Here is a 27,927-nt window from a genome sequence, read left to right on the forward strand (position 1 = left end):
ATGGACCACCCTCACCTTATAAGAAGACATAAAGAAGGTGGCCTCAGAGCCAGTAGCTCCGATTCAGACAGTAGTCAGCATGACAAGGGAGACTATGCAGACGAGGAACATTTCACAGCCCCCAGAGAAACAAATGATATTAAATCAACTGCCTGTTTTAAAATGGAAATCAAACATTTTGGTGTAAGTTATGTTTAGGTTTATTGTTGTCACGTGTACCAAGGTACAGTGAGAAGCTTTAGGTAAAGGAGGCTAAGGTGGAGAAATGATGGACCAGCGAAGGAAGAGATATCAGTGGGGACGTGTCTTAATTGTCGAAAACCAAGAATGTAGGTCACCCCGACAACATCAAAGGGAAGCACCAGGATGTCTCACAATTTTAAATGCTAATGTGAATTGGAACCTGTGAGAATCTGGGTTGATGTGGGGATGTTTAGATGTATGTCTTTGCATGAACAATGTATTCCAGCATTATTGTATATCATAGTTTGAATTATTTCCTGAATGTGTGTGTAATTGTGTTCTACTCTTGTCTGGATTTTGAAGTGAAAATTGTACTGTATTTGAAGGGTGTGAATTGTCTGTGAGTTTTAGCATTTAGCACAAGAAGGTATGGGAGCCTGAAAACTGTAATGTCCAGGTTCAGGAGCAGTTTCTTCCCTATATCCATCAGGCTATTGGGGCTCACGTTGTCGACCTCCCCGTGGTGAGCCCTGTCAACTGACCTCAGTCAGGCGCACGACAACAAACAGAGACAGCAGAAGCAGATGCAGCTTCATAACTTCTGCTGCCTCAAACACAAGAAGAAGATCAGGCTATTATACACTCCAACCTCCAAATAAGTTCCGAACTTTTCAGTTATGAGGAGGTACTGGAGAAGTTAGGTCTGATTTCCCTGGAGTGTAGGAAGTTAAATGGGGACATGATCAAGATAGATAAAATTATGAGGGCTACACAGAGGTTAGACTGCAGAAACGTTTCCCTGCATCAGATGAAGACAAAACTAGAGGACATAGATTTAGGGTAAGAAGTAAGAGATTTACAAGTGATCGAAGGAGGATCTTTTTCACCCAGCAAGTGGTGAGTACCAGAATACACTGCATGAGAGGATGGTGGAATCAGTCACTGACTGCATCTTAGATGTGTCCAGAGTGTTTGAATAAGGCTCACAGCCGAATGATAAAAGACAGGATTGATACAGATGGGTGCACACTGGTTGGCATGGATGCGATGGACCGAATGGCCTGGTTTCATGCTGTGTGACTCGACAAATTGCATGACCGTCATCCAATCGCTTTCCCGTCAATCATCATGTACTGTTTACTCCCAATAGATTGTTGTTTTGTGTCGCTGAAGGTTTCTCGCTCAAGGCTGACCGGTTCCAGTCTGTCATCACCTCCCAATAATGAATAATGCTCTGTGCCTACAGCAGGCAATCTAACTCACAGCTGGAACAGGGAGAACTAATACATACCAATATATATGGCACTTCACTCATGTAGCAAGAATCAATGAATCGCGCACCATATCCATACCGACCGTTAAGCCGTATCGATGCCCATTTCTGTGCCCACTCACATAAGAAAACTTCTTTTTCTGGGTGTGCAGGTTTTATCCTCCTGTGCAGCAGAAATGATCGGTTCTGGTTCATGACACCCTGAGTCAGGGTGTACAGAGTGCTGCGTAATTACAGTGACATCTGGTGGAAAGTCTCAATAATGATTGTACAGCATCACAGGCTGGACATTAAATGGCTCACTGCCTTGTTCCATGAAGCAATCCTTGGGGAAGAGACCTGAGGGGCAATAGCCAATGTGCTTACATCACCTTGTGGGTGAAGGTAGGGAAAATAAATGGTTGGCAGGTATTTTTCTAATAGGGGTACATCTTTAAAGTTTATAGAAAGGGGTGCTGCAAGTAAGGTCAACATATATTGTCACTCCTACTTAGAACATAAGAACATAAGAGACATGAGCAGGAGAGTACCGTCTGTTCTTTCGAGTTTACTCTATTACCACTGTTACACAGATTTCTAATTGAGCAGATTTGTTATGTCGTACATTCTTTAACTTCGACAGGTGTGGACAAGAGAGCACATTGACTGGTTGCATCACCGCCCAGTTTACAACTCGCATGTCCAGGAACAAAGGGGATTGCAAAAAGTGGTGAACACTGACCGGTCCATCTTGGGTACTGACCTTCCCACCATCAAAGGGATCTAAAGGAGGCGCTGTCTCAAAAGGCTGCCAGCATCATCAAAGACCCATACTACACTGGCCATACTCTCATTTCAGTCCTGCCATTGTGATCAATGTATAGGAGTCTGAAAACCATCACTTCCAAGTTCAGAAACGGCTTCTTCCGAAAAACCATCAGGCCCTTAAACATGACAAAACACCAAGTTTGAACTGTGAACTGTCTTGGTTGCATAAAGGACTTCGGGGCTATTTTGTACCAGTAATAGTGTTTAGTAGATAGCACATGCTGTAGACCTGGCAGGCTGGTGATAGAGTGGGTGAGTGCTTAAACGTGGAGAGGTTATTAGGTTGGATTTTTTTCAATGGTATTGGGCTTTATACGTATTAGAGGCAAAGAGAGATACAGCATGGAACCAGGTAATTTTGCCCACTGGGTCATCACCAACCACCAAACACCCATTTACAAAAATCCTATTTTATTTTCTCCACATTACCATCAACTAACCCCAGATACTAACACTCACCCACATACCATGGACAATGTGCAGTGGCCGTTACTATTTTTAAGTACATAATAACTACATAACTCTCCTCCTCTCCATTCTTCACCCATATAAGCCCTCTCCTTCTCCACCCCTTCCTTTTTACCTCCCCCCTCTCCAGTGCTCCACCCGGACTCACACCTATTTCTCCCCTCCCGTCCATCTACTGTACATTCTTTCCATCAACTGCACATTTCACAACCCTTCAATCTTTTTGCCTCACATCTTCTGTCTTTTCATCTCTGGCCTTTAGTTCAAAGCTTTGTCTTGCTCCACATTTCTTCTAGATTATTCCCCTGCCCCCCCCCCCCCCCCTCCCCCCCATTCAGTCAGAAGAACTGAGTGACTATTGTACAATATTTAGTCTATATTATTCTGTTGCAGCCATGGTGTTTATGTGACTGGTCCAATTATGTTTCTAGTCAATGATGTGGATTATTGTAATGGAGATGTTAAAACAAAGTGTAAAAGTGTATATAATTGAAAGCCTCAACCAAGTGCGTAATGTTACACAAAACATCTGAAATGTGAGAGCCTTAAGTAGCAAACTTTCCCATTTAAAAAAATGCCAAAAACAAGTTCTCACCATATATTTTCAATGTAATTTCATTTGGTTTCAATTTAAATTGTTATTATTAATGATCAAATATTGCAGTTTGGAGGTATTAAATCTTGTTGTTTTGTATTTAAATTAATCCAAAGACTTGTAATCTTGAATATTTATCCATGAACACACTTAACTACAATAAATCAATGTATGTGATCTTTTTAACGTTTTTCACAGTGCGCTCATTTATATTATCTCATGCATGAGTGAAAAAAATGCTTTGAACATATATTATTTTTTATTGCTCCTCTTGATATAGTTCTCCCTACCACCTCAACACAGACTCTCTCCCCAGCTTTCTTGATGTGAACAAATTGTTCTCAATGTAGAAAACAAAGAACTGCAAACACGACACGCCTTTCTCATTTTACTGTGATCAGCCCATCCCTACCACCTCTTCATTCCACCCACTATCATATGGTCAATGGTGTGTGGCAAGGAATGACTCTGAGGCACAGTGACAACTTTTATTATGAGAAATAAAATAAATATACAAACAGAGAGAGGCCAGTGTGACTGTACAGGTGCTGTTGGAATTGGTATCTGGGAGAGAATATTTAACGATGGGGGCGAAAGGGAGGGGGGAGAGGGGAGCGGGAGAGGGAGAGCGGAGGGGACGGAAGGGGAGGGAGGGGGAGGGATGGGGAAGGGGTGAAGGGGGAGTGGGTGGGGGGAGAGGGAGGAGGGGAGAGAGAGGATGGGGGAGGAGTGGATGGGGAGGGTGAAGGGGAGGGGGAGGGGGGAGAGGGGAGGGGGAGGGGGATGAGGGGCGAGGGGGAGAGGGGAGGAGGGGGTGCTGCATCAATGCAGGTGAGGTTTGGACCCAACGGGTCCACTTGGTCTAGTTCACTCTAAAGGTTACCATCACTTATTCTACCTATGTCGTTTGTACCAATGTGTACAACAAGCTCTGGCTGTTCACATGCCAGTTTGAGAATGCTCTGCAACTGTTTGGAGATGTCCTTGACCCTGGCACCAGTAAGCAACATACCATCCTTGAGTTTCGCTTGACACAGAATCTCCTGACTGTCCCCCTAAATGATTTGGGACTGATCTCTGTCGATCTGCAATCATGGAGTATTTCTTAAAATGGATTTATTGTAACACACAGAATATTGCCACAGAAATCTAAAAACCACATCTTCCAAAATCTAAACTATTTTGCCTGCTGATGTTGAAAAAGTGAAAACCATTCTGAGATCAGAAACCTTGTCAAAATGGATCTAAGTTAACACTGGGTGCAGCTGACAGTTGGAAGTTCCCCGCTCAAACAATTAGTTTGGATAGAACCCTGGCATATGCACAGATCATGTTAACGATGAAACAAAAGCCCTCTGGAATTAGCAATGCACAAAGTTTTGGAAAATTTCCTGAAATAATTTTCAGGTTTATTTGAAGTGGTACATCACTGCGAGTAACTTTTACCCTGTAGTCTGAAAAGTGATACGGTTACACACTAAATAACCCTTACACTTCCAAAATAAGTTGGGGGGAGTTTATCAACTTGCTACCCCAGCAGCAGACTGACATTGCGGATTAGTCTCCCAATATGGAAATCCCTGGCAGCTATCAGCCTCTTGCACTCAGCATTTATCGCTCAACATTTCCATCGCATGTCTGTGGAAACTTTTCTATTTCTGCATTTACAGCTTTTTTTTTTATCAACAAAAAAACAATCTACAGATAAGACAAAATTAATTATGAGCACAGAACCCCAGTTTAAGCACAGTGAAATATGCCAAGAATTGGCTTCCATGGATTAAGAAAATGGTATCCAGAACACTCCATCCTGTTTTGGAAATATATTCCAGGTCTCTCAGACATACTGGATCAAAATCCTAGATCCACAACTCCCCCCCCCCCCAAAAGGACAGTAAATGAACGTTTATCACACATTAATGTTCTATAATGTGGCTTACCATTACCATCTTAAGAGTAATTAAGAATGGGGAATAAATGCAGGTCTGCGCTGCCCTAGCAGCTGTGGTTCACCTGCAGTCCATTTGTCTTTTGTGTTTTTTGTTGTTTTTTGTCTTAATTGTAGTGTGTAGATGTGATGTAGTGTTTTTTGTGGTTGTGTACTATGTGAGGGGGGGGACTGTAAAATTGTCTCTTCCGAACGGAGACCCGACCTTTTTTTCTGGGTGGTGTCTCCGTTCCCGCTGCGGCCTACCATCGGCCAAACACCTGCAGCTGGCGGCCTCCAGCTGGGACCACCTGAGCTCTGGTTCGCAGAGCCCGCGGACCGGACTTACCATCTGTGGAGCTGGCTGCCTTCGGAGGCTGTGGTGGCGCTGCGAGAGCGGCTGCGACTCGCCTTCGGAGGCTCCGGAGGCTTCGGCCGCAACGTCGGAAGCTCGCAGCCCCCTGGGTGGGGGCCGACATCGGGAGCTCCGGCAGCTGCAGCGTCTTCGCCCGCCCTGGATCGCGGGTTTTTCTCTGCTCGGCGGGGGCTTCAATGTCGGGAGCCACGACCGCCCCGACGTGCAGCGGCGGCGTCTTCGCCCGCCCCGGATCGCGGGGCTTGGGTCGACCCGCTGCACACCTTTCACCGTCCGGCGTGGCCTGAAACGTGGCAACTTCAACAGCCTGACCGCGGGTGAAGACGGCAGGGGAAGAGAAAAGACATCCTGGCCTTCCATCACAGTGAGGAGGTGACTGGAGGAGACTCACTGTGATGGATGTTTCTTTTTTTTGTTTTGTGATTGTGTGTGAAATTGCTTATTTTTATTGCTCTTATTGCTGGACCGTGGGTGACCTTTCATTTCACTGCACATCTTGTATGTGTATGTGACAAATAAACTTGACTTGACTAGTGTCCTCATCAGAAAATTGTTTAAAAAATCACTTTAATTTCAAGCATTCATGTGACATCAAAGACATTGTTGTGATAATCACCCTTCCATTTAAACAATGGTGCTCAGGATGAGTGGTTTATTTCCTCCTTCACTTTAGGATGTGATCCAGAGGGATTGGGCGCCCTTTAAAGGACACGGTTTAATGGCCATTGTGGGTGCACCTAATGGAGAAGCCAAACAGATTTGTGTATCAGGTAAACTAGATTCACAGTTCAAAACAGCCATCTGACTCTTCAGTTCTGCCCGCCCAACCCAGACCAACTTTGTGGATGATGGATGGGGAATATTTGATGGCTGTCATGAGAGATACTTATAAGTGCAGCTGACTAAGACTGATCAGCTCCCCGCCTGTTATTGTTAATGGGCTACACCAGATTTTTATAAAATTCCACATGCTTATTTGTAGATGGCTTTATAAAAAAAAATCTATTATCCTGCTGCATTCATCCCAGAAACTTCTCAGGGGATTACTCCATTGTAATAAAGGTATGTTCACAATTCTGATGATAATACAGTTCATTTTTACTCTATTTAAAATTAAAATACAGTAGCTAATAGTACAACAGTCAATTCGAATTAAGGTTCATTAGCTTAAAATGTCTGTTTTTTGGCAATAAATTGTATTAGTCTAATGTGCTGTATATTATTCCACAGGAATAAAGCTCTGTCAATGGAATCCTGTATTGAAAGCAGTGGAGTCAAGTAAGATATGTATTTATTTAGGTGCATTCTCCGCTGGTGTAATTGAAACAAGCTATGTACAAAGAGTTTATTTAGAGCTCAGTGATTAAACCTTTTGGGGCAATTGTTTCCACCGTCAAACTTCTTATTCAAAACAGCTTCTAGTGGAGAGGCCTATGGAAATGCCTCCACAACTGCTTTCCAAACTCTCTTCATGAAGTTTATGATTAAGAAACATTTCAAAATGCTTGATGTGAAATTGCGTATCCTGGCTTCAAACTGGTACCATGGATAAGAATTCCTCCCTGAGATACCAATTAGCAGAACCCTCTGAAACTGGCTTGAATGTGCAAGATTCATTTATAACAAGCTCTTATGTTCAAGACCCTCTCTACACAGAGAAATAATGGACCTGACACCGAATAGAACCGTTTTAAAGGATAAAACATTCTCTTTTTCATAAGAAATTCAAATGGATGGGAGGGTTTCTAATGAGATTGAATTGGCATGGTTCCCTGTCCTTTATTAGCTCGGTGAAGTTCCTCAGATGGCAGCTGAATGATAAAAGGTAGGAAGATGCCAGATTTCAACTTTACTGCATCTGACCATACCATGGTGTGGAAAATCAATAATTCCTTGAAATCTGTTCATGGCTGGGTTTTTTTAATGCACTTTTGAGATGGGGACTTTGCTGGTCAAGCTAACATTTATCATCCATCCCTAGCTGCTCTTAAGAAGGGGAAAAATGTCATTCTGAACCAAAGTGTTATGGTGCTCATATGTTGATAAAAATAAATGCAGATTATTCTTTAAAGCCAGCCAGTCTAGTAGTAAATAATGACATTAGCTACAGATTTTACCATGCAAGAAGAAATCCCTTTACTTGCTCTCTTACGTTTCAACATTATTTTCCTTTTCTTAATGGTTGTAATTAATCTTAGAAGACACCACTTACCTCAAAGCCATTTCCATTTATAATAATTGTGTATTTGTGTTCAAGATAAGAGGAGGGATAAACCTTGTAACCACAGGCCAGTTACGATAATGTTAGTGTGGGTAATGTCAAGGGCAACATTAATTTCTACTCAGGGAAAATACAGAGCAGATGGGCAATGAAGAACTAAGATGGATTTGTAAAAAAACCCAATCATATTTGGGATGGGAGACAGAAAAGAGTGGTGTATGATTATAGAATATATTTTATTAGTTCATATTTGAATGTGTATGTCCTGGATTTGGTTGCAGGCATACAATTTTAAATAGACAATAGACAATAGACAATAGGTGCAGGAGTAGGCCATTCAGCCCTTCGAGCCAGCACCGCCATTCAATGCGATCATGGCTGATCACTCTCAATCAGTACCCCGTTCCTGCCTTCTCCCCATACCCCCTCACTCCGCTATCCTTAAGAGCTCTATCCAGCTCTCTCTTGAAAGCATCCAACGAACTGGCCTCCACTGCCTTCTGAGGCAGAGAATTCCACACCTTCACCACCCTCTGACTGAAAAAGTTCTTCCTCATCTCCGTTCTAAATGGCCTACCCCTTATTCTCAAACTGTGGCCCCTTGTTCTGGACTCCCCCAACATTGGGAACATGTTATCTGCCTCTAATGTGTCCAATCCCCTAATTATCTTATATGTTTCAATAAGATCCCCCCTCATCCTTCTAAATTCCAGTGTATACAAGCCCAATCGCTCCAGCCTTTCAACAAGTTGGAAAATGAAGCAAGAACCTCACAATGCATTTCTTATGAGGAAGGCGGTAACAGAAAGACAGACAGCAGATAATTTAGTTCCCATGTACTTTGAGAGGAAGAACATAGAGAAGAGGTTTAAGCCAAATGGTACCATTACAAGGGGAATGCAAGAGCAGAGGGACCTATGGCTACACATTCAGAAATCTCTGAAGGCACCTGCACACATTAATAAGGGTAATTAAGAAAGTGAATGTAATAGTTGTATTAATGAAACTAGGAAGTTTGGCTAAATCTTTCCAAGTCATTGATTTGGCCTCTGCTAAAGCAAGGTGTCTCATGCTGGGGAGACACAAAATGCTGGAGTAACTCAGCGGGTCAGGCAGCATCTCGGGAAAGAAGGAATGGGTGACATTTCGGGTCGAGACCCTTCTTCAGACCCGACTTGTCTGAAGAAGGGTCTCGATCCGAAACGTCACTCATTCCTTCTCTCCCGAGATGCTGCCTGACCCGCTGAGTAACTCCAGCATTTTGTGTCTACCTTCGATTTAAACCAACATCTGTAGTTTTTTTCCCTACTGTCTCATGCTGGGCATTGCCGAAGCCTTTGAAAGGGGGACAGAAGAGATTTGTTACAATACTTCCCAAACTTCAGATAATATGTTTTGAGGAAAAATACAAGCAATTGATATTATTTTCCAGGAAGCATGAAAGATCAAGGAAATTTCAGGTGTTCAAACCTATAAGCGTTTTGAAAAGTACAAGCAAAGTGAATCTGTTTCCAGTCAGATGGTTCAGTACCCAAGGTCATAGATGTAAACATTGCAAAAAAGTAAAAGAGGAAGATATTTCTCACATGATGGAATACATCTTCTGCATGGGTGCCAGAATGCATTAGAATTTTCAACAGACAATTGAAAGTATATTGGGTATTGACTAATTTGTATAGTTATAGGGAAAACGGTGGTGTAGAAATAAACTGGCGAATGAGAGGCAATAGTCTCACCTGTGCAGAGATTCTACGCTTCACTGATTCCACTGTCTGGTCTAGAATATAATCTCAAACTTTGTTCAAGGCTTGTGCACTTTATGTAGAAAATTATGATCAAACGATGTAATTTGGCCCATATTTCAAGAACCAGCCAATATAAAAGGCTAAACTCACTTCTCAATCTTGGTCAATATCTCTGGAGACGTTCCATTTCTATTACTCATCAGGCACATTTTAAATGTGGCAAAACGTGTCTGAAGAACGTGTCTCAAGTTGAAATGTCATTTGCCCATTTCCCTCCACAGGTGCTGCCTGACCTGCTGAGTTCCTCTTGCAGTTTGTGTTTTGCTTTGAATGTAACCGTGTCTTCTGCCTTCACAGCCATTTCAGTCAACAAGTTGCAGATTGCCACTAGTCTTCCAGTGAAAATAACCCTCTCTAATCTTTCCACCAAATATCTTAACTCGGTATCTTAATTGTTGACTTTATTACAAAATAAAATAATTTATTCAACCTCTCCTATCTTCCTGTTTCAAAGTAAACAACTGCAGCCTAGATAATAACCAGTATTCTCATTGCATGGTAGTAAACTTGCCACTCTCTCCTGCACCCTTGCTAATACAATCACATCCTTCCTGTAACATAGGCCCAGCTTAGTGAATTTTTAATTTTAGTTTAAAAATAACCTCTGGTACAAACTTCACATTCTAGTTTATATTACAATTTTTGGTCTTGGTTTAGATTCTTGACTATGCTTCACAGTTTTTTCATGATCTCAGAATAAAGTTTAGGCATTGCTCCCATTTTGGGAACAATTTCTGATTTAGCTATTTCCGTCTTTCATTACTTTATTGGATTGCTCACCTTAGACTCCTTACCTTGCCCTCCTTTATCCACAGAATGTCAGGCTGTGATAAAGCTCTAGAATTGGATCTCAGGCAAATGCTGAAGGTGAATAGGACTGAGATTTCAATGGCCATTGACGATCTTTTCCCATTTCTACATGGACTGGTGGATCATGACATCATCACAGAGCAAATATTCAAGGTATGGAAGTGGTTCATGTACTCCGCCTATTGATACAACCTTCTGGTAACAGGTCATGGTAATATAATTTTCAGTATTAGAAAGACTGTAATAGAACCGATGTATCCCACGAGGTCTACAGCATTCGCAAATGGTACCTGGACAGCTGTTAGACAATATAAACATGGGTTTAAGCCACCATTTATTTTGTAGATGCCAGCAACTCATTAGTACATTAGCTATGGGGCCAGAATTAGGCCATTCGGCCCAACAAGTCTACTCCATCATTCAATCATGGCTGATCTATCTTTCCCTCTCAACCCCATTCTCTGGCCTTCTCCCCATAACCCTTGACACCCACACTAATCAAGAATCTATCAATCATGCATCCTTCATGGAAAGCACAGTAATAAGTTTAAATGAACAGAACATGCCTATGCGATTTGTTGGTTTCCATCAACCAAGGCACATGGCAAGTGCGCATCATTTTCTATCAAGTGCTTCAGGCCTTGTGTACTTGATATCAGCTGCTTAACCCCTTTTTACAATTATGTCTATTGATGAAGATGCATGCCAACCAGGAGGGTGACTGATCTCTTTGTAACTGTAAACTCGTCTTAACAGACCTCTTTATAACGGATGTTGGTTATAGCGGATGGACCTAGTGACGGCTGCCCTCGCTGCCCCCGGCTCGCGCCACTTCCAGGCTGGACCTACTGCTGCCACTGCTATCCCACATCACTTCCTCCGCTGCTTCCAAGCCGCGCCTGTTGCCACCACCGCCATTGTCCACCCTTACCTGCACCCACAAGCCCTGACTATTGACTCCACCAATCCTCGCCTCTTGCCAACGCATCTGGATTCCAGGCCCAGTTCTGGACCGAAAGTCTGGAGAAAGATCACCTATCCATGTTCTCCAGAGATGCTGCCTGCCCTACTGAGTTACTCCAGCACTTTGTGACCTTTTGTGTCTTATCCAGCAACTGCAATTGGCTGCTTCTTCTACTATACAATGATAACATCCCACTCAGTTAAAATGGACAATCAGCAATAACGGACACCTTTCGCCTCCCCCCCCATCCCCCTCTCCACCTATGGTCTGTTACAATGAAAGTTTACTGTATTCAACGGGTCCCTGGAATTGTTTTACCTCCCTACCATAAATCAACTTCATAGTTTTAGATCCCCAACAGGGATGTGAATAACAGAGATTATGAGAGAGCATATGTAAGAGAAAGAAAATGTAGGTAAGAATAAGTGTGTGTGTGTGTGTGTGTGTGTGTGTGTGTGTGTGTGTGTGTGTGTGTGTGTGTGTGTGTGTGTTGTGTGTGTGTGTGTGTGTGTGTGTGTGTGTGTGTGTGTGTGTGTTGTGAGAGAGGGAGTTATGAAAGTAAACAGGACAATGTGAGAAAGAAAATATGAAACAACGAAAACAAGAAATTATGGTTATCAGAGAAAAAAGGAAGGAGATTGTGATGAATGCAGAGGGAGAATGTGAATTAAGTTTTGACAGAAAAGGTACAGCAGGGAGAAAAATAAGGATAAATAAACAGTTAAAAATTGTGAAAGAACTGTAAGTGAAAGAGAAACTTTTAAAATTTGACTTTAAATGTGATTGACAGAGGAATCGTTTTGCATCCCCCATACCCATCAGCCCAAATTATCATGACTAAAATATCCTGAATGGTTTCAAGTTGTTGCAAAGTTAATAATCCTTCTCCCACAGGAAACATTGCAACTGAAGGAGCAGAAGGGCAGCAACAAGGCTGTGTACGCTGTCCTCACTTGGCTTCTGGAGAAGAGCAACAGCTCCATCAGGGAGTTCTGGAGAAATCTGTTCAAAGATTATAATTTGGAGCGCTATCCTAAACTCCAGCCAGTTTATCAGAGCTTTTCAAAAGGTCAGTGCAGTGACTTCTGTCTATATTATACCTAGCACACGGGGAACAAATAAGTATGGAATGACGTGGGAGATATTCATTATTGGGTTTGAGAGTATTGGCCGCCAAATCTTTATTGTTCACCCGTCTCATTCAATCAGACCTTCCATGGAAATGAATAATTGCTGATGCATGTTATGACCGATAAACCAGCAAACCATGGTGATGAATTCATTGATGGTATTGCCACCAATGGAGAGCAGAAATGGTTCAAATTTGTTTTTTTGATTTTGGTTAATGCCTAATCCAAGTGTCTTGTTCAATGATTAAGCACTCAGAGCACATAGTGGTCAAGATTGCCAAAGATGTAAAACCCCATGCATAATTTTATGCATTATAAATATGTGGCCTATTTTATGCAGTTTATTTATCCTTTTTCTCTGTGCTGTACTTTCCCTGTCAAAACTTAATTCACATTCTACCTCTGTATTCGTCACATCTTCCCATTATTTTTTCTTTTATAACTTCATTATTTCTTGTTTTGATTGTTCCATATTTTCTTTCTCACATTGTTCTGCTTCCTCTCTTAACTCTCTCACAACACACACACACGTGTGTATTCTTAGCTAAGTTTTCTTTCTCTTACATAAAGAAATTTCTCCACATCTCATCTCTAAACATCTAAGACCACGCTCTCTACTTCAAGGTGCTCCAACTCAAGAAAACTGTTTCGAGCTTTTTCCCTGTCAATCGGATTCAGGATTTTCATTTTATTGAAGAATGAGATAATCACAGATTTCTAAATTCCAGTGTGTAAAGGCCAACCTCTCTCAGTCTCTCCTCACAAGACAACTTCAACTCATGAATCAACCCTCAGATTTTTCCGATTGTTTACTCTCCCTCCAGCCATAACATTTGGTAACCCTGCCCCTTGTAAACAGTTTAAAGAATGCTTCATAAAACTCAGAGAAATCCACGAGGACGAAAACAAAAATTAAACTCCATGTTGATTGGAATTTACAGATTTAGAGCTAAGCAAACTAAGACGAGGAAAGAAGATTCCCAAAGTGCCTCCTGATCAGGTAACAGCAAGACTACTATTGAAGCGGAAATCTCCAGAGGAACCCGCAGAGAATGCACCCATTGCAAATGCAAAGTGTGCAAACAGTAAGATGACATTGGGTAAGAGATAATGCAAGAGGGACAGTTGGAGAAACAGAACTGTACCATAAACATTGTTTGAGTCTGAATCACATCTCTCTGAATCACACCAGCCCTACAAACCCACAACTCCAGGAACTAAAACACACACTCATTAGGTGATGTCTCTCACATACTAAGTATTGCAACATCCCCCCTTTGGTCTGACTCATACCACCGAGATATTGTCCATGCTAGCTTCTGAGCTTTCATATGAAACATAGAAACATAGAAAATTGGTGCAGGAGTAGCTCATTCAATATGATCATGGCTGAACATCCAAAATCAGTACCCCTTTCCTGCTTTCTCCCCATATCCTTGATTCCGTTAGCTCTAGGAGCGATATCTAACTCTCTCTCGAAAACATCCGGTGAATTGGCCTCCACTGCCTTCTGTGGCAGCGTATTGCACAAATTCACAACTCTCTGGGTGAATTATTTTTCCTAATCTCAGTCCTAAATGGCCTACCCCTTATTCATAAACTGTGACCCCTGGTTCTGGACTACCCCAACATCAGGAACATTTTTCCTGCAACTAGCGTGTACAATCCCGTAAGAATTTTATATGTTTCTATAAGAACACCTCATCCTTCTAAATTCCAGTGAATATAAGCCCAGTCAATCCATTCTATCATCATATGTCAGTCCCGCCATCCCGGGAATTCACCTGGTGAACCTAATGGTGAAGACTGGCTACCTGTGTAATGGGCTATGTGCATGTTCTATAACTATAATATTGCATTTATGTATAACTTTATTTCACCCTCACCATCCCAGTTCTATCTCTGGATATGCAAAATTACCTTTTAGTTTAGTTTATTGTCATGTGTACCGAGGAAAAGTGAAAAGCTTTTGTTGCGTGTTAACCAGTCAGCAGAAAGGCAATACATGATTACAATCGATCCATTTATAGTGTATAGATACATGATAAGGGAATAATGTTTAGTGCAAGGTAATTTACGCCAGCAAGGTAAAGTCCGATCAAGGATAGTCTGAGGGTTATCAAAGAGGTAGAAAGTAGTTTAGCACTGCTCTCAGGTTGTGGTAGGATGATTTAGTTGCCTGATAACAGCTGTGAAGAACCTGTCCCTGAATCTGGTGGTGTGCGTTTTCACACTTCTGTACCTTTTGGCTGATGTGAGAGGGGAGAAGAGGGAGCGGCCAGGGTGCAACTTGTCCTTGATTATGTTGCTGGCATCTGTAGAGGTTGGTGAGAGTTGTAGGGGACATGCCAAACTTCCTAAGCCTTCACATTGGTGTGCCTTCTTGGTCGTTGCTTCAATATGGGTGGTACAAGAGAAGTTGTTGATGATATTAACTCCTAGGAATTTGATTTTTTTCACCGCTTTGCTTCCTGAAGTCAATCACCATCTCCTTTGTCTTGCTGACATTGAGAGAAAGGATGTTGCCTCCTCACCAGGACATGAGGTTCTTAATCTCCTTCCTGTACTGCATCTCATCATTATTTGATTCCTGGCGCCCAATAGGGCACTCCAAATGCAGTTTTACTACACTAGGTGCTCTAAAATCCAGAATCCCAGTTTGGAGGTGGTGATTGTGAGAATAAATGTAATTGAGATTCCGAAATGTGTATTGAATCCTCCTTCACGAAAGAAGGCCATAGCTGCACATAGTCCTCCAAATGAGTTCTCACAAAAACTCAAAGCTTTCAGTGAAAATCACCATGGATTTTTTTCAATTTACTTGTGTAGACAGTCGGTAAATGTAAGCCTTATCTGAAATACAGCACGTCAGTACTGCACCATCAACTTATCACAACACTGAAGAATCAATCTTAATTATGTAGCTCACAATATTGCTGCAACATGTGTACCTCTTAATCTGAGAGGAGTATGGGTGATTAGTACGATTAGTACGGGTGTCAAAGATTATGGGGAGAAGGCAGGAGAATGGGGTTAGGAGGGAGAGATCAGCCATGATTGAATGGCAGACTAGTCTTGATAGGCCAAATGACTTGACTTATAACCTTATGTTCTTATGACTACAGGGGATACCAACTGAATCATGTTTTGGTAAAAAAAAAGATAGCAGCAAAGCATCAATGAATAATCTGGATTCTTGTTGTAGACTCTTCCAATGATGATATATTAACCTTGTTGCTTTTTAGGAATGGCAGCAAAAGGAAGAATAACAAGAAAAGCAGAGAACACAAACATTCTTAGGCCATCTCCAAGAAGTGGTAAGTGACCCCGATTTCCAACACACCCAGATAGAGATAAAGAGACACTGTGGGAATGAGTTTATTAGAATTCGGAGAGCCCCTAAGCATTTCACGTCCCTAAATAAGACAGCTCCCATCAGCAGGAGCACGGTAGCATCATGTTATAGAATTTTAAAACAAAGCATGAACAAAATCTTAAAATATTACTATGTCCATGAGATGCTATCCTGAGTCTTTAAGATACATCTTCAGGTGTTAGTGAAATGCTATTTTGACAACTGGAGCAGACTTGTTGGGCCCTCTGAGTTACTCTTGATCTTGTTTCTCAACTTATTTGTTCTTATGGTAGTGAAATGTAACTTTAGCTCAGCAAGATATTAAGCAGTGTTAGTGAGATGTTACTCAATATGTCACTGAAAATAAAGTTAAATGTTATTTGGATGCAGCATTGCTCTGACCTTTTATAATGAATTGTAAATGAAGACTTTTTTTTAACAAATATTTTGTTTTCTATTTTTCCTTCCCATCAGGAGCACAGTCAACCACTTCCTTGGTTCAGAAACAAAACAGCCTTTCAACTAATGATCCTCCTGCTTCCAGTGCAAAAGGGATTCTCATCAAGCAAGTTTTTGAGTCAGGTCATAAATCAATACAATTTGACGAATTTCTTCTTTGAGTAGCATGTTAAAAGAAAAATGCCTTGGGGTGAGGTTGAACTGAAAGTTGTCTATTGATGGAAACAAGAATGACCCAGCAAAGAATTAGGACACTTATGTCTTCGCAAAAACAGCTCTTCATTTAACTCTATTTCCATGTTATTTCATCATAGCTCCCCAAAAATTATTCCTTAGCCATATAATTTTGTTTTATATCATTATCAATTTACCCTTTTCAAGTTATTATCTCATGACACACTAGAATTCAGATTATAAGAACTTGTAGGGTAAAAAGTAATTTATTTATGTTTCCTCAGTTTCTTTTCCCATTATCATCTACAACAAGTACTTTCACCTGATTAACTGAAATAAAATTAGTAATTGTTTTAAACAACTCCATAAAATTTCAACATAACCTTCTTTGCTCTAAGAACAACAACTTCAACATCTCCAATCCTTCAGTCCTGTAACACATTAGATTAAATGGATGGTTGCTGGTCACTGCAGTCTCATTAGGCCAAAACGCTGTTTTCATGCTGCATCTTTCGACGACCTTATGACTATTGGAAAATAATGATTTACAAACTTTATGATTTCCCACCTTTATTGGAAAAGTGCGGCAGACAAAAAGCAGGAAAGTAAGGGCCAGTTAGCTCAATATCTGTCATCGGAAAATTGTTATAACCTCTTGTTCAGGGCACAATAAAATTCAATGTAATACGCCAAAGCAACATGAATTTGTGAAATGGAATTCATGTCTAAGCATTATATTAGAATTCTCTGAAAGGGCAATATGTTTTGTGGGTAAAGAAGAATCAGTGAACATACTATACTAGATTTTCAGATGGCATTTAATAAGGTTGTGCTTCAAGGCTTGTTAGGGAATGAAAGCTTTGTGCGTAGGTGGTAATGTTTTGCTGTAGATTGAAGATCTAGTTGGTTGAATAAATATTCCAATTAAGACTGTTTTAACAGGAAGCAGAATAAATCGGTCCTTCTGGCAATAAGTACTGAGTGGTGTGTGACCAGGATTGGGTGTTGGAACCTCTATTTTTTACAATGTGTATAAATTACTAGGATCAAGTTGCGATTGCTAAATTTGCCGATGATACAAAGATAAGTAAGAAAATAAATTGTAAACAGGACCTAAGGAGGCTACTGAGGAATTATAGATGTGCTAAGTGAGTGGGCAATGATCTGGCAAAAGGTGGGAATCCGTGGGTTAATATTAGGACCATTTACCCTATATTGCACATTAATGATTTGGACTAGGGTATACAAGATATAACTTGAAAAAATTATGAAGGCAGGAATCTTGGAAGTGTAGCAAATGATAAGAAGCATGGTGACACTTCGGGAATATGTAGAATTCTGGTTACATGGACAGAAATATGGCACAAAGAATTCAAGAGAATGGAATGATAACTATTACAAGGAAGAATGAGGAGAGATGATATAAGCCAATTGGTAAAATAGATCAGGGTTTCAAGTATTCCAGGATTTGAGTATGGTAGAACAAGTAGATGAGGCTATTAAAAAGTCAGATAGGATCCTTGGGCTTGTAAATGGAAACAAGAAGCATGAAAATAAGAAATCTATCCCTTTATCCCTATATCCCATACCACACGGGCCTTGGTGCATTTTGGTCGGAAAAATGAATAAAGATAATAAAAATGTAAACAGTACATTTTCAGAAACATTTGAAAGTGGCAGGGTTAAGAAAACTACCAGAAAAATGTGAAATTCTTGGTTTTGTTAATAAAAATATTGAATGGAAAGGCAAGAATTTGTACAAAACAGCACAGCAATCCCATCAGTTCCATTCCTGTTCTTCTCCATAACACTTCAATTTATTCTCTCGCACACTCCATCGACTCTCATTTAGTTCTTTTTGCTACTTACCTCCGTGAGGGATCATTTGGATTATTCTATCAGCACCACTTTGAGATGTGGAATGAAACGGGAGCACTGCAGGCCAACACATGTGGTCATAGGGAGAATGTCTACACTCCAAGATCAGATTTCTGAGGCCATGAGGCAGCATCACTAACTGCTGCTTCACTGCGCCAGGAATGCTTGGGTAGCTATTTTACAGATTCAGAACAAGCACATTGAACAAAATTACCTTCCAAAATGATGTAATGAGTTACAGTACATTCCATGCAGGAATTTCACAAAAAGGAATTAAGTTTGGTGGAGATACACACACACTCAATAAGACCGACGATCTTGGAGGGAAAAGTCGAAGCAAAACCTTGAAGATGGCTGCACGCTATAAAGGAACACCCCTGGCACATCTCAGAGGGGTGAGTCAGGTATTGCAGAAGGGTAGCGATAACAAGGTACATTCATAATCATCTTTAATGTTGAAAATACAAGACAAAGCACTAAACTGATTCATAAATCAGGCAAAAATAGACACGGAACCAAATAGAAAAATGAGCAGAGAATGCAGGAAATATTCATCAGAGCCAAAGTACTTCAGCAGATAAAGTTTCAGGTTGCATCAAAAGGAGAGATTAGAGTTATCATGAACTTGCTCAAAGAGTATCTTTGAAAAGATAGATTTTTTGGGGGGTGAGGTAGGTACAGCCACAGATGGTGGGACAAAAGACAAGAGTCAGAGCAATGGTTGTAGAGTAGAGCTAAATGAATTTGGAGTTAATAAGAAATGATGCAATGGGGAACTTAAACATTTAGTTCGCAGAAAAAGAGTCAAAGTAGGTTAATAAATATAGGTGACATGATGAACAAAATCTGGTGGGTAGTAGTATTCAGAATGCCTTCCCTTTGCAGAACATGAAGGATGAGATTCTAATCTGAAGAACATTGAAATAATCAGGTCTGAAGCTGAGAAAGGTTTATATAATAATCGCAATAGCAAATAACTGAGATTAGAGTGGAGCAGCCAATAGAAGTATGTGATCAATAGGGAGTTCTCAACGGAATTTTACATATTTTTCCCAACTAGATTTTTACTTGGCTGTTAACATTGGTGGTTAAATAGACGTGAAGAGCTTCAAAAAGGCTCTGAGTTTGAGAACTAAATGGGAGATTCTGGAAGGATTATATGATTTCCAACCCCCGCACCCTCCCCCCCACTCATGCCCTGTTTAATTTATTTCCCCTGTAATCTGAATGGATCGTGATAGAATAATACAGACAAATGAGAATGGTCCCAACATTTAGGGGTAGGGTTTAGGTCCAATGTCTGCAATGGTGCATCAGACAGTGTGCTAGTTTATGGAAGGCCCAATTCAGAAGCCTGATAACAGAGAGGAAAAAGCTGTTACTGAGTCTGATGCTGCTCGCTTTCAATATTCAGTCCCTCCTGCTGAACAGGAGCTGGGAGGAGAAGGAATGACTGGGGTGGGAAAAGTCTTTGGTATGTTGGCTGCTTTTGCCAGTCTGAGTGATTGACTAGGCTACATCGACTGGGCTCGGGAATTTCCTGTGGTCTTGGACAGAACTTCTCCCAAACCAAGCTGTGATACAACCTAACAGTACACCTTCTATGGTGCATTCATATAAATTTGTAAGAGTATTGGAGCCATGCCAAATTTCCTCAATCTCCTCAGAAAATAGAAGTATTGGTCTGCCTTTTTGGCTAACGCATCAATGTGGTTGATCCACAATATATCGTTGGTATTATTAACAACAAGGAATTTGAAGTTCTCAACCATTTGAGAACATTACAAAACATTATACATAATAGTGTGAATTATGGACTGGTTTAAACTTTGCACACTATATTACAAGCACCCTGAGAAAGTTTAGGGGATTTCTGTCTGGCTGTGTATTTTCACGATTTAATACAGTGTGATTATTAAAGAGAAGGGGATCATTGGCATAAATTATCATTCTTCATTTGTTAACAAAATGAAAGGCAGGGCTAAGCATTGAAGTTTCAAATTTCCAACATTTGCTTTAGAGCAGAGTGAATCAAAATAGTCAGAGACCTGTTGGTAGAATTAAATTACAGTATAAACATTTCAATGCTGTATTAAATGATAGTTTACTCCAACATTCTTCTTGCAACCTTTTCTTGTTTTCATCCAAGCCAAAGAATGATGATGAATGTGCAATATGCAGAGATGGAGGTGAACTGATCTGCTGTGATGGTTGTCCAAGAGCCTTCCACTTAAATTGTCTCATCCCTCCTATCAAAGAAATACCCAAGTAAGTAGTAAGATTGTGGAAAAGCACATCACTTCATAAAATCATAAATAATAAAAGAACTGTTAAGGCCATTCTGCCAGTTCATTTCTTAAAGTCCAATGTTGAATATCTCTGTTTCCTCACCCAACCTGTCAGTCTTCACTTGTGAGCACAGTAGGATTACTTTCAATTTGGATCAGCAACAGTTAACCTTTCTCCGTCCCCTCATCCCCTTTCACCCACATTCCTTCCTCTGGCTTCACAACGTACCCCTCTTCTCTCTATGTCTTAGTATTCTTTCTCCTTTTCAAATCTGGTCTTTATGTACCATCTGCTATCTTCTTACCCACTCATCTGACTTGTTCTTCCTTTACATACTTTTAGTGACCAAGATGTATTTTCCCACCTGTCTAGCAACCTAGGATACATCAGATTTGGTCTCTCTGTCTATGTCATTCCTACAGATGAACAAAGACATTTCCAGTATTTACAACTTGGCCCATTTATCCATTATCTCTGTTCTCTGCCTGCAAACTCAAGCTATGATGCTCCAACTCCATAAGCCTTTAATTTTTATGTGACTATTTATTGAATGTTTTTGTAAATCCAAACATATTATTGGTTCCCACTGTAACTCACATCATTAGAGAATTACAATTAATTTAATAAACACTACTTCTCTTTCATAAAATGGGATTTTCCAGCCCTTAGCATTAGCTTGCCTAGTACTTTTTTTCTGGTTTAATTCCTACTCCTTTTACCCTTGGATTATAACATGTCAATTTTTCAATGTATCTTAACCAGGTTGTCTGGCATTCTTAAGTATTTTTTATTTAAGCATAAGTTGAGTTCATGAGCATTCTCAGTGAAAATATCCAAAGGTTACAGACTGTCCTCCTGTATGAAACTTCCATTATAACACTCAATGCCCATTTTATAATATTCTTATATTTACATTTTAAGACTACTATCGGTTAATAAACATGCATTTGGAATAAATTTGATCAAGCCTTTTTGCCTCTGACGTCTTCCTACTTTTGGTCCGAGCTATGTCATCTATTGATTGTGTTTCTTTGTCTGCTCAGTGGCACCTGGAGATGTTTGTCTTGTAGAAGCAAAGATGGTGACACTCGAGCTACATTAACTGCAGTGTCTGAAAAGAGTCAGCAATCACAAGGCACAGCTGGAGTCCAAGTAAGTAAACACAAGCTTTTCACTGTACCTCGGTACGCATGATAATAAACTAAACTGAATTAAGTTAATTGGAAGGTAGACACAAAATGCTGGAGTAACTCAGCATGAAAGGCAGCATCTCTAGAGAGAAGGAATGGGTGACATTTCGGATCAAGACCCTTCTTCAGACTAAGTCAACTGGAAGATTGCTGCCATCAACCCATTGTTTTTCATCTTAAAGGTTCAAAATAAATAGCATCAATTATTTGTCAAGAAAAAAATATGTGTGGGGAATTAACAATTATAGAAATCATGAACTGCTAAAATATATTCCTCCAAAGTAAGCCAGGTGCTCTGCCATCAGAAAGCAAAGGGGCAAAAACCTCTCTGGTTAGATTTAGATTTTTAGATTTAGAGATACAGCGCGGAAACAGGCCCTTCGGCCCACCGAGTCCGCGCCACCCAGCGATCCCCGCACATTAACACTATCCTACACACACTAGGGACAATTAAAAAAAACCATTTTACCCAGTCAATTAACCTACATACCTGTACGTCTTTAGAGTGTGGGAGGAAACCGAAGATCTCGGAGAAAACCCACGCAGGTCACGGGGAGAACATACAAACTCCGTACAGACAGCGCCCGTAGTCAGGATCGAACCTGAGTCTCAGGCACTGCATTCGCTGTAAGGCAGCAACTCTACCGCTGCGCCACCGTGCCGCCCACAGATCATGCTTCACCACTTCTTTTCAGACTAATCTCCACAGCACATTTTTTGTGGTACACTCATACCAGTCCCAAATAGTATCTGACTGAGAATATTTATTTCTCCCATGCTTTTACTCAATTGCTGGTGGCACATCATCTTATCCAGACCGGATCCTGGTCGATCCATTCTCTTTTCAATGCAGTGACTGTTTTTTTCTGCACTAGGTGGTCTTGTACCAGCAGAGGTTGGTGGGGGAGTTGGAGCAGCTGCTGAAATCAACATCATTTGCTAGCAGGGAGCATCCTCCTAGCTCTGGACCCCTCTCTACAGCAATAAGTACACCATCATCTTCAACACCCTCCTCAACTTCATCTTCCTCTTCAACCCCTTTTACTGGCAATGAGAAGCAACAGGTAACACATTATGAACGTTACATCATATGGTTGGCATTTGCTTCTCCTCCAGTCATCGAGCGCTTCATTCACTGTCCCGCAAACCAACCCATGCTCACAGCTTGGAGTGTGCATTCTCCCAGCTCTACACAAAATGTACTTTTTTTCTTCACCTTATAGTCATAGTCTCTCACGTCCACCATCAGCTGCTGACCCTTTCCGAACATCATTGTCCTGGAGCCATAGTTTCAGATTGACATGCCATCATAAATACTGATCTAATTTTTTGTCTCCCAACATCAATCTGCGTTTTGAGATTTTGTGCACACCACCTCCTCCTACTCTCCCCCCCTTACCCCGTATATCCTGATATCATCAGAATTTCTCCTTGCCCCTGCTCCCCCCAGTGAACCATCATTGTCTGTATTCCCTGTGCTGTCTGTTCCTATCTTTTCACTGCTTTTCTACCTCTAGGCCTGCAGTGAAGTGACATTCTTCTTTCTCCCTCTTCCTAATTATGGTTTCACCTTCTCTCTTCTCCATCCAAGGAAGTTATTCCTTCTAATTCTGCTCTTTTTAAAATTCCCTTTTCCCTCCTTCCTTCAACTCAATCTTGCCTCCTTTTCCTTCCTATCTTTCCCATTCATTGGAGCCATTCCTCTTCCACTCCCATCTACACCAATTTCTCAAATTTTTCAACATCTTCTTCAAAAATGCCTAGTTGCTCCAGACTATAGTTAACAATAAACTAAGTGCAGGAAGCAATGGACATTCGATGTTTCGGGTCGTGAAACTTCTTCAGCCTCAAGAAGAGTCCCAACTCAAAACGTCATCTGTCCAGTTCCTCTATAGATGCTGCCTGGCCACTGAGATCCTCCAGCACTTAGTTTACTGTTGACTGTAACTTGGAGCGACAGGACTTTGTTGGGGAAGTTGTGACTGACCCTCCGAGTTCCTCCAGCATCTTGTTTTTACTCAGGATTCCAGAATCTGCAGCCTCTCGTGTCTCTATACTAACAATATTTATTCCTATTAACAACCCTGCCTGCAAGAGAGTAATGCTGTGCTGAATGTTTTCTGTTCATACCTTCAGGTGCGGACTAGTGATAATGAAATATTCAATTCCAGTTGTGGGGTGTGCAAAGCCAGTGGAGATCTAAAACGCTGCACTCAGTGCCAAGGGACTTTCCATTTCCACTGCCACTTCTCATCCAGCCCAGAGAATGTGAGGTAAGTCCTCATCATTAATATGTTGAACTGACCTGGATGAGTACAGTTCCTAAAATCTCTCCATCAAACAAAAAAAAACACTTCTATCCGTCTAACACTTAACTTGGTCTGCAGCATTTGCCTGCTTAGCTCAATAAGAGGACTTGGCTAACAGACTAAGAATAACCTGAAGTGGCTTGATGATTGATGTTTTTCTCCATAGCATTTTGCTGACACATTCATTTATGGCAAGGAGGGGTTTCTTAGCTTTCGAGTGGGTTTGGCTTCACAATCTGTCATTACTAAAAACTGCAATAATAGTGCTTGTTGAATAAAGTCGGAGTGAGGAACAATGTTGGAATTCTTATTCAGCTTTCTGATTCTTTGAAATACCGGCTGTACTGATAATTGCAGGCAATATTTAAAAAAATACCAGAATTGCTAAAAAATATACAGATAAAATGCATTATATTGCTATTCGCACCACTGTGCACACAGTAGATCTTTTGCTGGCAAATTCTGTTAATTTTAACAAAAACAAAACAACACCCAAGAAATTTAATGACACTTGAAGGCTGGCTTACTACCACAAGGCTGAAACCTGTTTTCATTATGCAAAAATCTTGCTGATTTTATATGCAATGGGATCCCCTACCTCTCCCACTGTCACCCTGCCCAGGGAAATATGCCATTATCCCCACCCCAGCAAGTTTGAAAACCAATGTTCAAATTGAAATTGGTTGTGGTTTTGAGAACAGGTAGCAAAATAATCTTGGCAGGTTGAGGGAAATAATATTAACTGTAAGCATGCTAATGCTGAAGTGAATATTTAAGGTGAGGAAAGGATACAAATCAAGCAGACTGCATTACTGTGACGTGTTGGGCTACTTGAGTTGCACAAATGTAGGAAATTGGAGCAGTTTCTATCTGTTCCTGTTATCTGATGGTTGAAAGCCTTGTAGAGTCAGAAGATATATTAGTCATGTCACAATATTTGGCCACAGACATGGTCTTGCAGCTAATATTTTATGTGGTTGTGCCAATGATGATAATAGTCAATAATGACCTCAAGATGTGGATGATGGGGCATTCAAAAATAATAGAACTGGCAAGTTTAATGGAAGCAAAAATCAAAATGCTGCAGAACGTAGTAGGTTGAGCAAAAACTGTGGGGGGAGGAGGGTGGGTGAGGAAGGAACTGCCTTTCTCCCCCACTGATGTTATTTGACCCGCTGAGTTCCAACAGCAGCTCGTTTTTTTGCTCCAGTTTCCATCATCTGTAGTCTCTTGTGTTTCCACGTTTAAAAAGGTCTGGCATCAAATTTACACTATCTGACATTGAATTAGAAATACAAAAAGTTCATTCTGCATTGAGACCGTCACTGAGTTCATGACTTTAACTGTGTCATAGGTCAGGCAAATGTAATTCATGTTCAAACATGGCAGCGCTGAATATAACAACTGAGCCTGACGTGCATCAGAAACATCCAACGACACAAACATCCTCGGTGAGTTAAAGATACTTTATGAATAAAATGGTGGAGAGACTCAGTGGATTGGGCAACATCAGTGAAGAGAAATGGACAAATGGTGTTTCAGGTTGGGATACTACTTCAAGAGAGGGAATAGTTAGTAGAGAGGTAAGGGTCGGGCAAGAGCTGGCAAGTGTAAGGAGAGATCCAGCTAAGGAGATGTTGATTGGCAAATATCAGGTCGAGACCCTGCTTCAGGCTGATTGTGTGTGTGGGGTGAGGGTGGGTGGGGGAGGGGGGGGGAGAGGAGGGAGGGGGAGTACTCCAGGACCTCGCCTGTGGCGAGAGGATACAATGCTCTTTGTCAAGGCCCTTGCAATCTCCTCTCTTGCCTGTCTCAATAACGTGGGATAGATCCCATTAGGCTTAGGAATTTATCCACCTTAATGCTTTTCAAGAGACTCAGCACCACTTCCTGGTTGCGTCTGTGGAGAAAAAGTATAGGTGACGTTTCAGGCTGGGACCCTTCTTCAGACTGAAAGTAGGGGGTGGGGATGAAGAGCTGGAGGCGAGAAAAGACCAGGACCAATCAGGGTTTCGCAACAGATGACCTGAGGCAGGGAGGTGCCCTGGTAGGCTCGTTGTTTGCAAGGGAAGGTGTGAACTTTTCACCCATCCACCGCCATCCCCTATTTTCAGTCTCTAGAAGGGTCCCGAGCCAAAATGTCACCCATCCTTTTTCTCCTGAGATGCTGCCTGATCCGCTGAGTTACTTCAGCACTTTGTGTCTATCTTTGGGATAGACCAGCATCTGCAGTTATTCGTTTCTACAGCTGTTTATCTTATTCTATGAGAGGAATGGTTGCTGTGCTTCATATATTAAAATGGTGATGAACTCACTTTCTGCTGTTTTAACCATACCATTGATATTTTAAAATACCGAGTATCTATTCAAACATTTTATAAAATTATTTAGAATCTAAATTGCTGTTGAATAGCATTGGTTCTGATAGATTTTACACTTGGTAAAATGGAAATAGCTTGAGCAGTAGTGGAATTTTGACCACATTTGCATCCACATCAGACCTGCAATTGCACTGAAGCATACCATTTTCTCCACCAAGTTTAACATTCAGTCTCATGATTTTTTTTCTTTTACATCAGATGGTTGTTGAACAAGAACCAGAAATGGATTCATTTGGCAACGAGCACCTCCTCAACAAGGAAGAATTAGATTCAATCTTCAGAGAGGTGAGCTTAGGTGAACTACAAAAGAAACAACTGCAGAATGGCAGAGGGTTTAACAATGTGCATTCATAATTTAGGTCAGAGTGGTTTGATGGACCAAACCAATGTCCTTTCAAACTCTGGGGCTGGTTAACAGTGTATCAAACTGTGCCTGGATGGATCAAACACGATCCTTTCACATTATGTGATTGCATTTACATAGGCTTACAATATATCTTGTTCATGTAAAATTATATTAATTTATTTAGAGGGCACTGCCTGAGAGAACGCCAGTACACACAACATCTTATTGGACAATAATGGACAGTGTGAGAATGAGGTATTCTGATTGTTTTGATGATGCTGATGGTAAATGACAGGGAGCAAAATAAGGAAAAAAGTCACTGTACTGAGATTCCTTTCCCACTTTCTCATTCATTCCAATATCATTATTTTGCAGTTTTCATTCTCTTTCATGCAGCTCCTGATTCTACCAAACTTTTCTATGGGCTTATACTTTCAGTAATAAAACTCTGCATGTGTTGCACCCAAGACCAGAAGACATAGGAGCAGAATTCTGCCATTCGATCATGGGTGATCTATTTTCCCCTCTCAACCCCGTTCTCCTGCCTTCTCCCCGTAACCCTTGACAACCTTTATTCTGTAAATCCTGCTTATATATATCGTTTTGGTTTGTGCTAACTGAACGATGTTATTTAAAAAACATTTGTTAAGGAGCATATACTTCACACTTCAAGTGCAATTTTAGCCTGCCTTGCACAAGACAAGCAGTCACTATTATATTTTGAATGGCATGTAGATTATACCCAGTGTGGTCTGAGTAGATTTTATCTTGTGCATGGCCTCCAGTCATCTACTTTGCCCAAGTACTGACATTGTCCTTGTTCAGACATTGAGTTGGCATGACCATGTGGTTAGGTGTGCAATCCAACCTGATATTTGTAACTTTGTTCTTTGATTTTTGTCACAGGGCTCGATTGATGGCATCTTGCAGTGGGCTCTGCAAAACATACCCCGGCCCTTGGCTGAGAGCCCCAGCCTCATTCATTAA

General features: G+C 41.0%; 1 protein-coding gene across 1 annotated transcript; it reads left to right on the forward strand.

Moving 5' to 3' along the window:
• Positions 1-27,927, forward strand: aire (autoimmune regulator). The gene is made up of 17 exons (XM_078409798.1): positions 1-183; positions 2,079-2,190; positions 6,860-6,907; positions 7,045-7,168; positions 7,416-7,454; positions 10,471-10,618; positions 12,324-12,498; positions 13,501-13,659; positions 15,805-15,876; positions 18,681-18,820; positions 20,575-20,693; positions 21,758-21,866; positions 22,780-22,968; positions 24,041-24,177; positions 25,568-25,664; positions 26,793-26,879; positions 27,847-27,927. Exons 1-17 carry the CDS (start codon positions 1-3, stop codon positions 27,925-27,927), a joined length of 2,019 nt encoding a protein of 672 aa, XP_078265924.1.

The sequence above is a fragment of the Rhinoraja longicauda genome, chromosome 13 (assembly GCF_053455715.1).
Source record: "Rhinoraja longicauda isolate Sanriku21f chromosome 13, sRhiLon1.1, whole genome shotgun sequence".
NCBI lineage: Eukaryota > Metazoa > Chordata > Chondrichthyes > Rajiformes > Arhynchobatidae > Rhinoraja > Rhinoraja longicauda.

What these genes read in the sequence shown, in the direction of transcription:
- aire (XM_078409798.1), top strand. Translation starts at nt 1, where the DNA reads ATGGACCACCCTCACCTTATAAGAAGACATAAAGAAGGTGGCCTCAGA. An exon ending in TAGGCCATCTCCAAGAAGTG is followed by an intron (nt 15,877 to 18,680) that starts GTAAGTGACCCC and finishes CATTCCATGCAG; the next exon opens with GAATTTCACAAAAAGGAATT. An exon ending in TCCAGCCCAGAGAATGTGAG is followed by an intron (nt 24,178 to 25,567) that starts GTAAGTCCTCAT and finishes ACTGTGTCATAG; the next exon opens with GTCAGGCAAATGTAATTCAT.